Below are 16,024 nucleotides of genomic sequence, written 5' to 3'. Positions count from 1 at the left end.
GAACAAGTTATATCTCTCATCCATCTTCTTTTATCAACAGATCAAATACTGCATTCTATCACATCGAATACTGTCACCTGAGAACACCTCTACAATATGTCAAGACACAGATTCGTAAGAAACATGGATCTCGATGGTCAATTGTCCCTTTCTTCTCCGTTTTGATGAGATGACAGCTGACGAGATAGTGATACAGACGAGATGAACGATGAAGAGGAGGAAGGTTACTCCCAAGAAGAACAAGGTAAGCTCAGTAGTTCACGTCAAAGAGATGCTCAACAAGCTTACTTATTTTTGTGACAGCTCAAATGGCATCAGCTATGCCTATCGCAAGAAACGCATTGAAAGATATCAAACCCCCTATATCGGATGATGCGATCGCCGATTCCCTATGGCATTATTGGTTTGACGTGGAGAAGGCTGTTCATTGGTTGAGGACGGACTATGAGAAGAAAGGTGAGTTTGACCTCCTTGGTCTGTTTCTGCATTTCCTGTCTCCATCGGTCTTCGTGTATCATTGTATATTTTGTGCCCCATTTCTACCCAGCATCTCAGGCCAAAAGTATTCTCTCTTCGCAATCATATATCATATATCCTATCAAGCACGAACACACGGCTGAGCTTCGTCCACATCAGGCGAAGCTCCCCATCCTTCACTCCGACCCACACCAAGAGAACAACCTCGTCGCCGGCCTAGAAACCTCTTCTCCTCAATACCTTCATCATCCTCAAGTGATTCCCCACAACCACCCTTAACGGCATTGCAAAGGTTATCCCTGGCTAGAAAACAGAGTTCTTCGGCTTCACCTTCACCTTCCCCGGCTCCTTCCTCTGCACCTACCTCTTCGACAATTCAGTCCGAAAGTGGGTCAAAGCCAATATCCAAACTTGCTCTACTCGCTCAGAAGAGAAAGGAAGCTGCCGCTGCCCAAACTACCGATACTTCCTCTGTCACACCCAGCAAATCTCCTGCTCCATCTACACCGGCAAGTGGTACCCAGAGTCCGGTCTCCGATGCTGCGTCAAAACCACTATCGAAATTAGCTCAGAAGATGGCAGCAGCCAGAGCGGCAAGAGAGGAATTCTCTGCCAAAGCAGCACCAACGGCCACATCAGAAGATACGATGGCTATCGATGAACCATCCAACACCTCATCCTCGATTTCCGATATTCCGGACATATTCTCGTCATTCAATACACCACCCAAACCCAAAGTCAAATCCTCTTCATCACCTTCAACATTCTTTTCTATCCTCACTTCGACATCTACCACAGACCCACATAAAACAGAGATGGAGGTCACCAACCTACATGTACCGCTTGCTACCGATATCACATCCTTGACGAAGAGGTTCGAAGAAGCCTTTGCAGAAAGTCCAGATGAAGTTGTACTTCGCAAGAGACAAGGAAGAGCCGGTACAGCGGATCTCAATACGACAGTCAAGAAACAAGCGAAAGGAACGGGGTCTAAACCTAAAGCATGAAACATGAAACATGATCATAGAAAAGAGAATACTTTGGTTTGAGATGCTATTCGTTGTACCAATATACTTCACTGCTGTGACACCTTTCACTATTTGATTTTGATCTTGGTTTTGTTTATTCTGATTGCGTGACGACTGATAAAAAAAACTGACTTATGCTGACTCTCTTTGATTATTCAATCAGTGGCTAAAGCCGCCAAAGCAGCATCCACCACTCAGAAATCAGCCTCCCTCCCTGGTAAACCAAGGACTCAAACAGGTACCACACCCAAATCGAAACTTCAACCCAAAACTCAGCCAAACTCGCCAGTGAACAGTACGAGCAAAGCTGGATCCTCGGGTACCACCACGCCTACGAATAAAGGTAGTGGAAGTAAGAGTCCGTTGAGTGTCGCTCAGCAGGATTTGGCTGGGTTGCACCTTGAGCAGGAGGTTGATTTGGAAGCTGAGAGGGAGAAATATAAGGAACGGGCGGCGTTGGCGATGAAGAGTGAGGAGTTGATTGCGAAGGTGAGGAGGGAGGAGGAGGAGTCGGGGAAGAAGAATATCAGTTTGATTGTTGTCGGTGAGTCGCGGTGTCATAAGGTTGGCAATATGACTTCAGTCTGTGCCCTCGTGACTTGTCCTTCCAATTCGTTCGATGACAGAATAAGTAGGGAAGCTGATCCACTTGTCATTTTTGAAACAATAGGCCACGTCGATGCGGGCAAATCAACCCTGATGGGAAGGTTACTATACGATATAGGCGAACTGACTGAGAAGGAGAAGACTGCCAACGAAAGAGGTAGCAAGAAGATTGGCAAAGGTAGTTTCGCTTTTGCATGGGGATTAGATGCGTTGGGTGACGAGCGTGATCGGTGAGTCATCCTCCATCAATGGGACATCCCCAATCCATTTCTATGTGGCAGTTGTGTACGGGAGCAGTACTGATTTGACCATGCATTACATTCAGAGGAGTAACAATAGACATAGCCACCACGCACTTTGCCACCCCCCACAGGAACTATACCTTGCTCGACGCACCCGGACATCGAGATTTCATACCTGCCATGATCTCCGGAGCGGCGCAGGCGGACGTAGCGCTCATGGTTGTTGATGGGTCTCCGGGGGAATTCGAGGCGGGCTTCGAAAGGGGTGGACAGACTAGGGAACATGCTTGGTTGGTTAGGAGTTTGGGGGTTAAGGAGATTATTGTGGGGGTTAATAAGATGGATTTGGTGGGTTTATACTTCTTCACTCCCGATATCCGATACTCCAATTTATTTATATGCGAAGGTTGCAGCCTTCTGACCTTTCAATCAACTGAAGATTCCCACGGACACTAAGACGGGAATGGGAATCGAAACTGATCTTGCTATTATACAACTGCACAGGTATCATGGTCGCAAGATCGATACGAAGAGATCGTCGAAGCTCTTAAACCATTCTTGGTTTCAGCCGGATTCGCCTCTGCCAAAACGACTTTTATGCCTCTTGCCGCTATGGAGGGTATAAATATCGTAGAAAACGACGTGGATGAGCTGAAAGAATGGTACACTGGTCCTACCTTGATAAATGCTTTGGGTGAGTTGATAATCACCAAATTCAGCTAGGGTGTGCACCTTATTTTGAGCCAGTGTAAACTGATGTGGCTTGTCCCATGTCTACAGATAAAGTAGAAGTCCCCTCGAGACCTTACGACAGCCCCTTACGTATACCTGTGTCGAACGTGTTCAAAGGTCAGACTGCCATTGCGTCGGGTGTGGCTGTATCTGGTAGATTGTGTAGTGGGGTTGTACAGGTTGGGGATCGGTTGAGGGCTGTTCCTGGAGATGAAGTTGCTACAGTGAGGAGTGAGTGGTTTAGCGTGTCAATACAAATATCATATCCCATTCTTCCAAAGACGTCAGAGAAGAAAAGAGAAGAGGCGAGCTGATTCCACCCCCACAGCAATCGAAGTAGACGAAGACACCTCTTCCTACGCCGTCTCAGGCCAAAACGTCACCCTATACCTCTCCGGCATAGATTCCATAAACTTATCAATCGGTACCATCCTCTGTCCTACCAGTCTGCCCGTACCGCTCGTATCGAAATTTATCACTCAGATATTGGTCTTTGATCTGCAATCGCCAATTATCGTTGGTACCTCTGTGGAACTTTTCCATCATTCTGTGAATTTGCCTGCTACTATTTGTAGATTGGTTAATGTTATGGAGAAGGGGCAGGTTTTGAAGAAGAATCCTAGGTGAGTGTTTTCAATTCTATCCGCATGTTCTTAACATCCATTTTCACTTGATGGTCTCTCTCCTTCTGTCTTCCCCTCTCTCTGCGTTCTATCTCCTTCATCCTCTCAAGGTCAAGGGATATAGCTGATCGCAATCCAACTTCTACGTACGCAGAGTCCTACAAAAAGGAATGACAGCCACCGTGGAAATTGCTCTTCGGTCAAGCTCGAACAACAACGCGAGGATACCTATCGAGACTTCCCAGGAGAACAAAGAGATGGGTAGGGTGTTGATCAGACGGAATGGGGAGACGATAGCTGCAGGTGAGTCGGACAAACCCAAGATCCTATTTGTTCGTGCACCTTGGAAGAGACGCTAATATTTATTGGTTGGTTCATAGGTGTCGTAACTGAATTGTTGGGATAGGATGCTGTAGGGATAGCTTGGATCTTATATAATGTATATACTCGATAGAAGCGATAAATATCATTTCAACAAGAACGACAACGAGGAACCAGCAATTATGAGATGCATCATTGCCTTCAATCCCATCTACACATAGAGGAGAAATGCAATTGGCATCCTCAGATATTATAAACACATAACAGCACAAACGAAATCCATATTATCCCAAAATAACATATTCTACATTCTACACTACCTCCAAACCCCCTTAGCCCGCTTAGCAGCCATTGGACCTATCCCCCCGACTTTACTCAAATCCACCTTCCTCGTTGCGCTCGTACTAGCAGTCATGGAACTCCGTAGACTTGCTGCCCCTGCTCCAGAAGAGGGTCTGAGAGTGGATGTCGTTATCGGCGTAACTCCAACTCCCTTGCTAGTGGAGGAAGAAGAGGAACTACCAGAACTTGACCTCGCTTTCCCTCCCATGCCTCCACCCATAAATGCTTTGGAAGGTACACCCAAACCCAATCCAGAGACAGATCGCTCCTTCCCTTTCCTAGGTGACATCCCCCTCCCCGCTGTGGAAGAAACAAGGTTGGTCTTTCGACCCCTCTCTACGCCTAATACGTTCGATCCGGACTCTCTGGCTTGTTGTCGAACAGCTTTCTCAAGGACTAGTCGCGATAAAGGCGTTTTGATAGATTTGCGACGGTTGGATGTTACTGTGTGTTGGCTCTTTGCTTTGGGGGTACGTATCTTGCCGTGCGGGAGGGGGGACAAGGGGGATGGTGAAGAGGGGAGGTGGGGGTGATGGTATGTTGATGGGCCTGGTGAGGATGGTATGTTCATTGATAGACCAAATTCTTGATCTTGTTCTCCTTGACTTTCAGGCGAGTCGTCCAAGTGGGGTTGGGAATGTGACGTGGAGGGGATCATGGATAGTATAGCATCTAGTTCAGATTGTTTCCTCTCCTCGATGAATGTCTGCTTCTCGATCTATTGTCGGGACTGTCAGCTATCTCCCCAGGTCTACGGGTCTCAGGAAGATCCGAATGGGATAGCTGAACTAACCTCCAGTTGCTTTCTTTCCCTCTCTATCCGCTCTTTACCCTCTTTCATAGCTTTGCGTTCTATCTCAATCAAGTCGAGCTGCTTCGCCAAGATACCTTCCATATCGCCTTTGGCGGTCCTACATCAGACGAATCGACATATAGTCAGCTCGTCGTTCGATATAAAACATCATGGAGTACGACCAAATGGCGCTCAAGGATTCCCATCATCGACAAATCCCATATTGCCAGGTGATCTCTCAAGACTCCAAACATCATTTCAGGAGAGAGCTCAGTAATACTCACGCAGCTTCCAACTCCTTCCTAGCCATATCATCCACAACCCTCCTAGACTCCTCCTCCTTCTTCCTCGCGCAGATCAACTCCACCTCCAGATCTTTAATCCTATCTTCCAGATCACCCTTGATCCTCTCCCGCTCCCTTTCTACCCTCTTCTGCTCCTCGACCTCTTCCGGCGTGGGCGCGTACATCCCATCGATCAGTACTGGCACAGGTGGGGGGGCATCGTCGAGTAATTTGTTGCGGATCTCAGTGATCAGCGATTGTAGACGTGTGTTGGCGATGGATGGGTGGGAGGTTGACGAGTGAGATTGGAAGGTCGATGTTGAGAGATGGGAATGGCGGAGTTGGGTGGTGTTGAGGGTGAAGAATTGGGATTGCATTAGTCTTGCTGGTGGCTAATGGTTATGGCGGAGTCAGTACGCATAATCTCGATCGTGTGAGAGAGGTGAGGAGAAGCCAAGCTTACCTCTTTACCTTGTGAGGCTGCCAGTGCTTCTCTAAGAGCATTACCAGTAGATACCACAACCGTCCTGAATGCTTCGGTCTCTTCCTGCAGACTTTCTCGAATCTCCGTGAGATCCTTCAGTGTCTGTTCCAACAAAGGCGAGGAGGTAGACTACAACATGTAGAAGTACAATCAATCAGCTGGTTTTCACCTCAACCCTTGTGAGAAAGAATCAATCGTAAGTATCAGCTCACACTTATAGGTTGGATCCTTCCTGCCGGTATGGGGTTGAGCAACACCAAGCCTGATGATTTCGGTTGGGGGGTTTCGGATTGCTTGGAAAGTTGTGATAGAGCTTTATCCAATTTCGACTGGATCTTCTTGCCTTCGTGCTAAGCCACATAGACATGATCAGCTGTGTGAGATGAATTATCTTGATTCCAGCTGATCTCAGCCTGAACAAACACCCACCTGAGCAGCCACCCTAACACCTTCCAATGCCTTCCTACCCCTCTGTACCTCCTCTCTCAGCTCCTTCATCTTCGCTTCCTCAATATTCAGCCGCTTCTCAATCTCCGTGCATCGCACTTTCCACCCGTTGGTCTCCTGCTGTAATTTGGTATTGACCACTTTCAAGCTATTATTGGATTTCTGTATCCTCTCATATTCATACTGCAACGTTCTGTGACGGGTTGCCATAGCTTCTAGGTTATTGACGTTTGACTATCCCCACCATACCATACCATACATCAGGATTAGTAAGACAAGGGATTTAAGAAGGAAGGTGTTGGGCTCACCACACTCGATCCTAGAAGGTCGAATAGCACTGATACCACCTCATTATGATCCTTTGTACTCAACGATGAGAGGTCGAGGGGTCTCTGTGTCCAGCCGTGGTTGAGTAGTTGCGAGTTGATGGTGGATAGCTCTGCTGAGAATACCGTTGATGCGGTTGTGTCGGGGCTGCGAGATAGATGACGTGTTAGCTGGATATTGATATGATGAGAGAGGCAGCTTACTCGTGCTGCGATATGACTGGATCTGTCATCTTCGCTGTGTTCTCCTTGTTGCCTTGATGCTGTTGATGATGTAGTGGATAGATCAATCATGATTCATGATTTGTTTGTTCAACTTGGGAAAAGCATTCGCGCTATGCTATTTGTTTTGATCATTGGTCCATCCACGTGGCTAAGTTACCTATTATGGTAATTCCCTTTGGCGGCGATATCCGATAACTCGATCCGGTGCAAGTGCAATCGAGAGGTGTGATGTTGCGTTTCTACAATTAGTCTCCACGTCAATTGTGTATGTTGTCTTCGTTATTTGCTTCTTCCTCTTTGTCATCGTTGGATCCAATCCATCTTAGTTGTATCCAAGGTATCACAGGTGACTGATCGACACAGTCATCTTCATCAGCTCAGCCTTGAAGGCTCACCGCCCACAATGCAGCCGGAACCGCACCACACGAACGGCGACACTTCCCCCCTCCCGCCGCCCTCGCCAACACTAACCACATCATTCCGCCATCATCCCCATGGCCACCAACCAGCACCCAACACTGCTGACCCCTCTGAACCTTCTCCGTCTTCCTCGACGTTGAGACATCGTTCTCCCTACACTCAATCCGATGGGGATAGTGGCACTGTACGGATCAGCATTCAAACTCCATTTGGCGATTTAGGGGGATCCAGATCGAGGAGAAAGGAAGGATGGCCATTATCCCTTAATAAGACTATATCATCTATCAAAGAGGATTTGATACATGGTAGGATTGAGGGTGCGGGCACATGGGAGAAGGAGGGTATGAGGGTTGTATATCATGGTAGGATTGTTAGGGATGATGAGACGTTGCAGGATATTATCGGGAAGGTGAGTGTTTGCCTGGATGGAGAGACCTTATCCATACATCCATGAGCAATGAAGAGGACACGAGGATAAGTGATGGAAGCGCTGATCAGATTATCTTCATATCAGGTCGATCCCGAATACGTCTACGTCTTGCATCTTGTCGCTCGACGAATCCCAGTCACCCCTCTACCCACATCAGGAATAATGCATCAAAATCTCTCAGAATTCCCTTTACCCCCTCAACCTACCACCGCCGCCATACCTTCCACACCATTCTTACCCCCTTCCCTTCCTTCTGCGACAAATACCAACTCACTAGCCCTGGGAGATACGATTCATTATCTCCTGTTCACCTCGCGTCATCACTTGTTCAAGCTCTTGGGTATGAACCCTTTGAAATGGGACGAGATGGTTCCTCATCCCACTCTGGCGCAGGAGAAGGCTAGAGAAGCTATTATCTCTGTAGTTAGGGTGTTTGTGAAAGAGAGGGAAAGTAGAGAAGAAGGATGGGAGAATTGGCGGATCGCTTTTGAGGGTGATAGTGATGATGAGCTGAAAGCTGTTTGGGAAGACAGGAAGCGAGATGGAATAGAGAGAGATATCAGAGGGTTGTGGGCCACTGCCACGGGCAGGAGCATGAGCGAAAGTGGGGAGAAAGTCCAGGTCGAGGTAGAGTGAGTATTACCTTACAAGTGAATACTGCCTCGAGATGAGTTGGTTTAGCTGATGTCCTCTTGCTTGTATTATACAGTGGTATAATATATACGCTACAGCTCCCTGCTCTGTCGCTACTGCACCCCTCGCAACTCGTTCATCTTCTGATCTATCTACGAACCACAACACTTCTCCCACTGATCGAACCAATATACCACCAATCCCTTATACCCCCTCCCATACCTACACCAACTCAACCTCAACCCGGTCCCGCAGCCCAAGCTCAAGCTCAAGGTCATAATCGAAATGGGAACAGGAGAGTAATCTATCGACGAACATTCAACATCCGAATCCCCTATTTCCCTGTATCCGTTATCCCTCACTTGTTCTGGTCTGGCCTCAAGATCACAGCGATGGTATGGATGATGACGAGGGGAATGAGGTGGAATGATAATAGGTTTTGGGTGATTGTGGGCTTAGCTAGCGGATGGTGGATTATCGATGCGTTGAGTCAGATTAGCAGGGTTACAAGGGAAGTCAGAGCGAGGAATCAGAGGGACCGACAGGCTCAGGCTCAGGCTCAAGGGGAGAATCAACCGCAGGATCAGCAGCAGGGACAAAATGCACCTGGTGTTCAAGGTCGAGTACCACCTACCCCTGCACCTGTCAATGCCAATGGTGCAGCGCAAAATCAACGACCTACTCTACCTAGGATCAATCGGTCAAACGTTACTTCGTACATCTCTCGATTCCACCTTTCAACCGATTCCAGACAACTTCGATTACCCCCTTCCAACTTAACAGGGAACAACGAACTATTGCCTGAACCTCGATCACGACCGTCATGGATCGAGACACAGTTGATCTTACCTATCTTACTCTGGTTTATCACGCTGGTTCCCGAGTGGGAGAGTTTGAGGGCAAGGGTCATAAGACGAAGGGAAAGCAGGATGAGGGTGATTGTAGGTGAGAATCAACGTTTGAGTGAGGCTGCGCGATCACAGCAGGATGGAGGAGCACGACAAGAAGCGGATGAGAATGATGGATTGACCGACGAAGAGAGAAGACGAAGAGATCTGGTGGCGAATCTACCGACGGGCCTGAGTCAGGCTGCTAGGAAATATTATCTGAGAGTGGTGGAACGAGGAGAAGGGATTGATTGGGAGGAGGAGAGAGAGGCTCAGCGAGCTTTGGGTGTGGGTGAGGAGGATGGGAATGGTGGGGAAGATGAGGGTATGAGGATGAGGATGTTATGACCATGGACGGCTGACCTTGTGTATATATGATTGTCAAGTCTATGTCTGGGATTGTGTCCTGTATATAGATAGATAGGTCATGGCTTGTATTTGTACTCGCATACGATGTATACTGGATGATGACACAGATGATGATGATGACCTTCGGGCATTGTCCGCCTGCGAGCACCGCTTCGATGACACGCGTTTACGAGGTGGTTTTTGTGATTCCACATCTCGTTGCACTCTTCTTCACCTCTTCATCATCTATCGATAGTAGACAGTTTCGATCTTGACGTACGTTAGTACAACGAAACTATCGACATGGCTCGTGATTGGGGGACAGCATGGTGAGTCAGTCACTCTTACACACACAACTCAGTGTCTTCAACTTCGACTTTTAACTGATTGTGCATGCTGCATCACAGGGTCATAGGTACTTCCCTCTTGATCTCGTTCATATCATTCTCGTCCCAGATATTCGTGATATGGCCATGGTACGGTAGAGTCGCCAGCGTGGATCTGTTGAGATTGCTGGTCCCGTTCAAGTGAGCTGTCCCACCTTCCTTGCCGTCCATAAGATGTAACATTGAAAATGATGGCTATATGTTGATATACGATATACGAGAACTTAGCTTCTGCGTATTCATGGTATTTTGGAACTACCGATTATGCGTCATCACTCCCCCCGGAGGCGTTCCCACTGGCTGGGTGAGTACGATCTCTCTCTCTCGGACAGGGAGAGATGAACTGCTGATCGCATTGTCTGTAGAGACCCAATCTAAGCTCAATGGAGGGATTGGAGGTGAAGAAGGGGAATCACGCTCCGAGGTATTGTAAGACTTGTGAACACTATAAACCGCCAAGGGGTGAGTGTGTCGTTCAAGCATCATCTGCTCGGTAGAAAGCTGATGACTATTTGTTATTGAATTGATAGCCCATCATTGTAGACAGTGTAAGACATGTATTGTGAGTGATAACACCACTGTCTGTAAATCACTGGCTACGCTCACTGACAATCATCTGTATTGTACATAGCTCAAGGTATGTTCTCCTTATCGATGTTATGGCCCCTGATAGGTTACCTGGACTGATATGGAATCGTTTGAACCATGCCTTATCAATAGCTTGACCGTAAGTCTCCCACTCGTCACTCGATGAAACAGACAATCTTCTAAAGCTAATTCCTACCTCAGACCACTGCCCATGGATAGCGAACTGCGTTGGATTCCACAATCAAGGTCATTTCATCCGATTCCTCCTCTGGGTGGATATAGCAACATCGTATCATCTGTTAATGATGGTCAAGAGGGTGTTCTCCATGTCTTATACTTATCATGTGCGTCGATCTTTACAGCTTACATACACGCCGAATGCGTCAGTCCAGCTGATACCTTTCCTGGTGTTTAGGAAGAACCCACGCTTTCCGACATTCTCTTTCTCGTGTTCAACTTTGCAGCTTGCGCGCCCGTCTGGCTCTGCGTGGGGATGTTCTCCATGTACCATCTCTACCTCGCTTGCGGGAATAGTACGACTATAGAAGGGTGGGAGAAGGATAAGGTAGCTACGTTGGTGAGGAGAGGGAAGATAAAGGAGATCAAATATCCCTATGTGCGTATATCATGAACTCAGCTGACCAAATAGGGGTACCAGATCGATGCCGAAGCTGATCATGAGTGTGACGTTAGAACATCGGGGTGCTGAAAAACGTCCAATCCGTCTTGGGACCAAATCCGCTTTTATGGATGTGGCCTCAACCCATGCGTGGAGATGGGTTGTCTTTCCCCGTGAACCCTGATGCAGGTGGTGAGTCGGCTGGCGATCAATGGGCGGATGTAGTTGCTCCGCGACGTGATTTGAGTGGACCTCCTCCTGTTATACCAACCGGGTATGGGAGCAGTGATGAGGTGGTGAGAGGGAATGGGAGTAGTAGTACAGGACGTGCAGGAAACGGGAACGGGGAGGAAAGAATTAGATTGGGTAGAGGTAAAAGTGATGAGGACATGGTTTGATGTAAGTTTGGTCAATTCCATGTCGAGAAGTAAGGATGTGAGATTGACTGTAGTCATTTTCAAATCTGTAGGTCCCGGATTTACATTGCTGACTGAAATTTTCTTCTATAGATCCACACGTCCAGTACTCGTGGCCACCTCAAGATCCAACTCGATTACCCAACCCTCGTCCTATCCCCAACGGTACATCGCCTTTCGTATATGGTAATGAGGGGTTCAACCCCAATCTGAGACCATCCAATAGTCAGATTCGATCAAGATCAGGTGCTTCACGTACACCACCGAACCATACGGATCACGATGGTGCAATGGAAGGATACTCTTCAACCGAAGAGAGAGAATACGGGTCGATGTCCTCTGGATCAAGATCAAGTTCACCTGAAATATACCTATCGGACTATGATGATCATAACGAGGGACCTTTACTTTCCGGTGAGAGGCTCCCAAGGATGAGAAGGGGCAGTGAGGGGTGGGAGGTCAGACCTGTCACTGCAGGATCGTGGGCCGATCTGGAAGGTGGTAGTGCTGTGGGAGGTCAGAGGAGACCATGGGAAGATGAGGGGAGGTATAATTATTATGTACCTGGTGAGTAGGGTTTGAGGGTGTGCGGGTGTATGTACATATCTACTTTACTGTATATTATGCATGATTATTTATGGACTTTCACTGCCACTATATTACTGTACATGCGATCGGAAAGTTAAGGGATGTTGATTGTTTGCTTTGTGTGTTGTGATGGTATCTATCCTTTGTATCCCTTTTTATAGTATTCGACTAGTCCACTTCCGAGGTGGACGGATCATCCATAAAGTCAGATTCACATCTCATCAAAGTCCTTCGAGCTAGTTTAGTACACCTATCAAAGGTATATAGCGCAAGTCTGTCACAGATAAAATGCTGATGCACATGCTCCTGCACCCATGAACCTAGTCTGATTTCGTTCAGATCAATCTTACATCGATTTGCAGAATAGCCTCATCCATCTCTCCAGCGAGAAGCATAATGAGCATCAAGATGCGATCCACACCTCCTGCTCACCACAGAAGACCCAATGCAGAAGCCATGACACTTCGTAAACTATCGACCATCTCTGAAGACACTTTGACGCCCATCAACGAGCCATTCCAATATGACGATGCGGATCTGATGTTGGTCAGTTCTGATGGGCTGGGGTTTAGGGTACATGGTAATAAATTGGGGAGATGCAGGTGAGAGCATCTCGACTCATGCTCAGCTCAAGCTCAGTTCAAAAATGTCAAGAAGGTAAAATAGAGACTGATAGTGGACCGGCCGATACAGTAACATATTCCGCACATCCCTTCAACCCAACGCTCTACCAACACCACCATCCTCCCCCAATTCCACTTCTGCATCCAACCATGACATCCCAGAAATACACTTTATCGACCCGACCCTGGAGAACGGCATAACCCTCTCCCTATTCCTGCATCTCGCTTATTCCCTGCCACTACCCGTCCCAACCGTCCCAATCTATTTCCAGGCATACGAGACCCTGGTGGAGTTCCTGAGGAAATGGGAATGTACGGTCCTCTACCCTGTACTGAGCGGTGCTGTGAGGTCATGGGTGGAAGACGGTATGATATCCTCTTCGAAGGGGTTGAAGATCGGCGATGCGCTGGGAAGTGAGAGGTTGTTGGTGGAGTCGGTTAAGAGGGGTGGGGAATATACGTGGGCTGGGAAGGTTATTGAAGATCCAGATAGGAGGAGGAGGAAGGTGAGTTCGATAAAGCGAAACCACGTTCTTTGCTGATTGTATCGACGTTATGTCCTAGTCATCCCCGAATTACGAGGGCAGACAATCCAAAGGATATGGTTCTCCACCTGGGAAGACGGAGAACAAGTTCGATATACTGCGGGATGGTCTTCCAGGAGAAGCCAGTTTGGATCTTACGGCTGTACCTTTCGAGTACTTTGTGGGTTTATCGGATGACGTGAAGTTTGCGCTGTTGAGAGCTAGTCGAGCGGGTGTGAAGGAAAGACATGAGATCGATTGGGATAGAGTTGGGGACGAATTTGAGCGTGTGTTGGCGGAGCTACGTACGTTAGATCAATGAGGGTATCACCGAAGCTGATGGTTCAATTTAGGTCGGGCTGGGTAGATGGTTGATGAATAAGCATTGCTTAGCAAGCAATGCTCCTGTATCAGAGTAATGTATTCTTGCTTTGTAGTAATTTTGTAGTAATTTTGTAGTAATTTTGTAGAATGATCAGTTTACCGCGTTGAAGAAGAAGGTTTGTCGTATATGGTAGTCTATGGTTACATCATGATTGTATTGTACATGTCTATATGCGTATGTATCTCTAGTCGTCTCCGAAATCACCTATAACAAATCATTAGCATATGTCATAAGGTGTTGAGCTGAATTATACTCACCCTCGTCCATATCCTTCGGCACCTACAAAGTGAATCAATTGACTATCAGCGTTGTTCGTTTTGCGATTTATAGACCGCCATTGCCAACACACTCACCTTCGGCTCCTCGTCTTCCCCATACTGCATCATATTATCTATATGACTCAGCACAGTGTTCACTGAGTCTTCCGATGTGACATCTAAGGGTAGGAACGAAACGATATTCTGGTCTTCTATCTGTGGTGGGGGAATATCGTCGTCAGCCCAATCACATGATGTTGAGTGTGGTCCGAAAAAGGCCCAAATGAACTCACCAAGCTGACCACCGCTCTATTAAGATCATTGAATTTCGAATTCGTACTTGATCCAGGATCGTCTAGTAGTAACGAAGGGTCTGGGTCTAGATATCTATAACGACAAAGTGAATCGATCAGTCAGCTTCGTCTTGATCTCTGACCAATGTGATACGATCTGAGAGGAGCGAGGGGTAAGTTTTACGAAGGGTTGTCCTCACTCACCTCCCCACCTCCCTCTTCGTCCTCCCCTGCTTATCCTTCACAAGATCCATCTTACTCATCAAACACACCATGCTAATCCCCAAAGCCAACATACACGACATCGCGCTCATGACCCCAGCAAAGAATTTACTCTTGTCCTGCATAAACTGCGAGTCTATCAGGTACACCGCCGAGGTCCTGAAATTGAGATTGGTCTGTAGGTATCCTGCTAATTTCGGTAAGAGCGGGATGTGGGTGTACAGTTCGATCTGCCCTGGACAGTCTATGATGAGGTAATCGTCTTCGTAGGAGCCTAGTTCATCTTCCAGCCAGTCTAAGTTGTTTAGTAAGTATCTGGGGAGTCATCGAGGATATCAGCACCTCTACTTGCGGCCTACTGAGCTTCCTATTTATTCTACTGCACTTTCCAGGTATACATCTCACAACTCGAAGTGTCCAAAGATGGGGTGATGACTCGTACCCTATTCCAGAGACAGAAGGAACATATACCCACTCAAAACAATATATCAGCCCCCCATTCGGCCCGAATTCCAACTCCTCCATCACATCCTCCAGATTGATCAGATCCCGAATATCTATCGTAGGTTCATACTCGAACTTGTCCGCCGCAGGATCCAGATTTACCAAATGGACTTGTCGACCGACTGTCTGAGCGTGGGTGATGAGAGACGCGCAGAAGGTCGATTTGCCTGCTCCTGCTGGACCTGTGACGAGGACTGCGTATCGCATGGTGAACTCGAGCGATGATGAGGTTAGGGTGAGGGATGCTAGTGATGTAATAATGGTTGCAGTATAGAGATTTGTTTTGAATATTTCATGTGTCCATTCCCATCATCTTCGCATGCTAATCTCGGACATATGTCAGGAGTCCGCAGACGAACGATTAGGCGGTGATGTCCGTCCTATTTGTCCGGGGGGAAGCGCAGGTTGGGACCCTCGAGACTCCGCATCAGCCGTGTGTGGCAGTCGCTATACAAAACAGATTCAGATTGCAGACTCCGTTTTCTCCACGCCTTAAAACATACTTCGTGCGTACATAGCATATCATATTAATCCCACCCATCGCTATGCATCAAGAATCGCTGAAAGAGATCGTGGCCAAAGCGAGACCGCGGTCACCCACCCACCTTCATCCCATCTTCAAATCGCTCTCTTTGACCCAAAAATGAACGCTTCAAGCTACAAATCGAATCTTCAACGCATGGGGGTCCAAGAGAATGCGCAGAACACAAAAAGAACGAAGTCTGTAGGGTTCGAACCTACGAGCCTGACGGCATGAGATCACGAAAGTGTTAAGTTTTCAATTCAAGTCTCACCGAATAACCACTATCGCAAAACTCCGTGAGCGTTTCTGAAGGGCAAAATTTTGCAGGCTATATATATGCTATATCGTTTTTCGTTTACGCACTTGCGTATGTATCCATGAGGTGTCCCTTCGCGATGTTATATGAACAGCAGAGTTAACTCTTGAGCTGAACTCGGTGGATCTGTGT

At 47.5% G+C, this 16,024-nt stretch overlaps 6 protein-coding genes across 6 annotated transcripts; 4 read left to right on the top strand and 2 right to left on the bottom strand.

Moving 5' to 3' along the window:
• Nucleotides 1-96: 96 nt before the first annotated feature.
• I302_104857 (uncharacterized protein) lies at nucleotides 97-4,114 on the top strand (the record flags this gene model as incomplete). The annotated part of the gene is made up of 12 exons (XM_019195643.2): nucleotides 97-136; nucleotides 197-244; nucleotides 304-456; nucleotides 637-1,416; nucleotides 1,669-2,049; nucleotides 2,176-2,341; nucleotides 2,437-2,701; nucleotides 2,858-3,047; nucleotides 3,134-3,316; nucleotides 3,414-3,708; nucleotides 3,863-4,011; nucleotides 4,089-4,114. 12 exons carry the CDS (start codon nucleotides 97-99, stop codon nucleotides 4,112-4,114), a joined length of 2,676 nt encoding a protein of 891 aa, XP_019042466.2.
• A 231-nt stretch (nucleotides 4,115-4,345) lies between these two features.
• I302_104856 (uncharacterized protein) lies at nucleotides 4,346-6,938 on the bottom strand (the record flags this gene model as incomplete). Its single annotated transcript, XM_019195644.1, has 8 exons — nucleotides 4,346-5,089; nucleotides 5,165-5,282; nucleotides 5,449-5,840; nucleotides 5,912-6,061; nucleotides 6,145-6,282; nucleotides 6,362-6,613; nucleotides 6,688-6,853; nucleotides 6,910-6,938. The coding sequence occupies 8 exons, from the start codon at nucleotides 6,936-6,938 to the stop codon at nucleotides 4,346-4,348; spliced, it is 1,989 nt and encodes a 662-aa protein (XP_019042467.1).
• Nucleotides 6,939-7,333: 395 nt separating this feature from the next.
• Nucleotides 7,334-9,648, top strand: I302_104855 (uncharacterized protein; the record flags this gene model as incomplete). The annotated part of the gene is made up of 3 exons (XM_019195645.1): nucleotides 7,334-7,759; nucleotides 7,865-8,412; nucleotides 8,490-9,648. The coding sequence occupies 3 exons, from the start codon at nucleotides 7,334-7,336 to the stop codon at nucleotides 9,646-9,648; spliced, it is 2,133 nt and encodes a 710-aa protein (XP_019042468.1).
• A 303-nt stretch (nucleotides 9,649-9,951) lies between these two features.
• On the top strand, nucleotides 9,952-12,232 carry I302_104854 (uncharacterized protein; the record flags this gene model as incomplete). The annotated part of the gene is made up of 11 exons (XM_065869949.1): nucleotides 9,952-9,977; nucleotides 10,056-10,175; nucleotides 10,263-10,338; nucleotides 10,400-10,496; nucleotides 10,565-10,596; nucleotides 10,666-10,671; nucleotides 10,755-10,761; nucleotides 10,824-10,966; nucleotides 11,038-11,238; nucleotides 11,316-11,433; nucleotides 11,751-12,232. 11 exons carry the CDS (start codon nucleotides 9,952-9,954, stop codon nucleotides 12,230-12,232), a joined length of 1,308 nt encoding a protein of 435 aa, XP_065726021.1.
• Nucleotides 12,233-12,653: 421 nt separating this feature from the next.
• On the top strand, nucleotides 12,654-13,714 carry I302_104853 (uncharacterized protein; the record flags this gene model as incomplete). The annotated part of the gene is made up of 3 exons (XM_019195647.1): nucleotides 12,654-12,847; nucleotides 12,939-13,374; nucleotides 13,433-13,714. The coding sequence occupies 3 exons, from the start codon at nucleotides 12,654-12,656 to the stop codon at nucleotides 13,712-13,714; spliced, it is 912 nt and encodes a 303-aa protein (XP_019042470.1).
• A 247-nt stretch (nucleotides 13,715-13,961) lies between these two features.
• On the bottom strand, nucleotides 13,962-15,260 carry I302_104852 (uncharacterized protein; the record flags this gene model as incomplete). Its single annotated transcript, XM_019195648.1, has 6 exons — nucleotides 13,962-13,981; nucleotides 14,035-14,056; nucleotides 14,131-14,250; nucleotides 14,328-14,421; nucleotides 14,532-14,864; nucleotides 15,025-15,260. 6 exons carry the CDS (start codon nucleotides 15,258-15,260, stop codon nucleotides 13,962-13,964), a joined length of 825 nt encoding a protein of 274 aa, XP_019042471.1.
• Between the last annotated feature and the right edge of the window lie 764 nt (nucleotides 15,261-16,024).

Source organism: Kwoniella bestiolae, chromosome 3 (genome assembly GCF_000512585.2).
Source record: "Kwoniella bestiolae CBS 10118 chromosome 3, complete sequence".
Taxonomy (NCBI): domain Eukaryota; kingdom Fungi; phylum Basidiomycota; class Tremellomycetes; order Tremellales; family Cryptococcaceae; genus Kwoniella; species Kwoniella bestiolae.
This window is presented reverse-complemented; position numbering and strand designations above follow the sequence as displayed.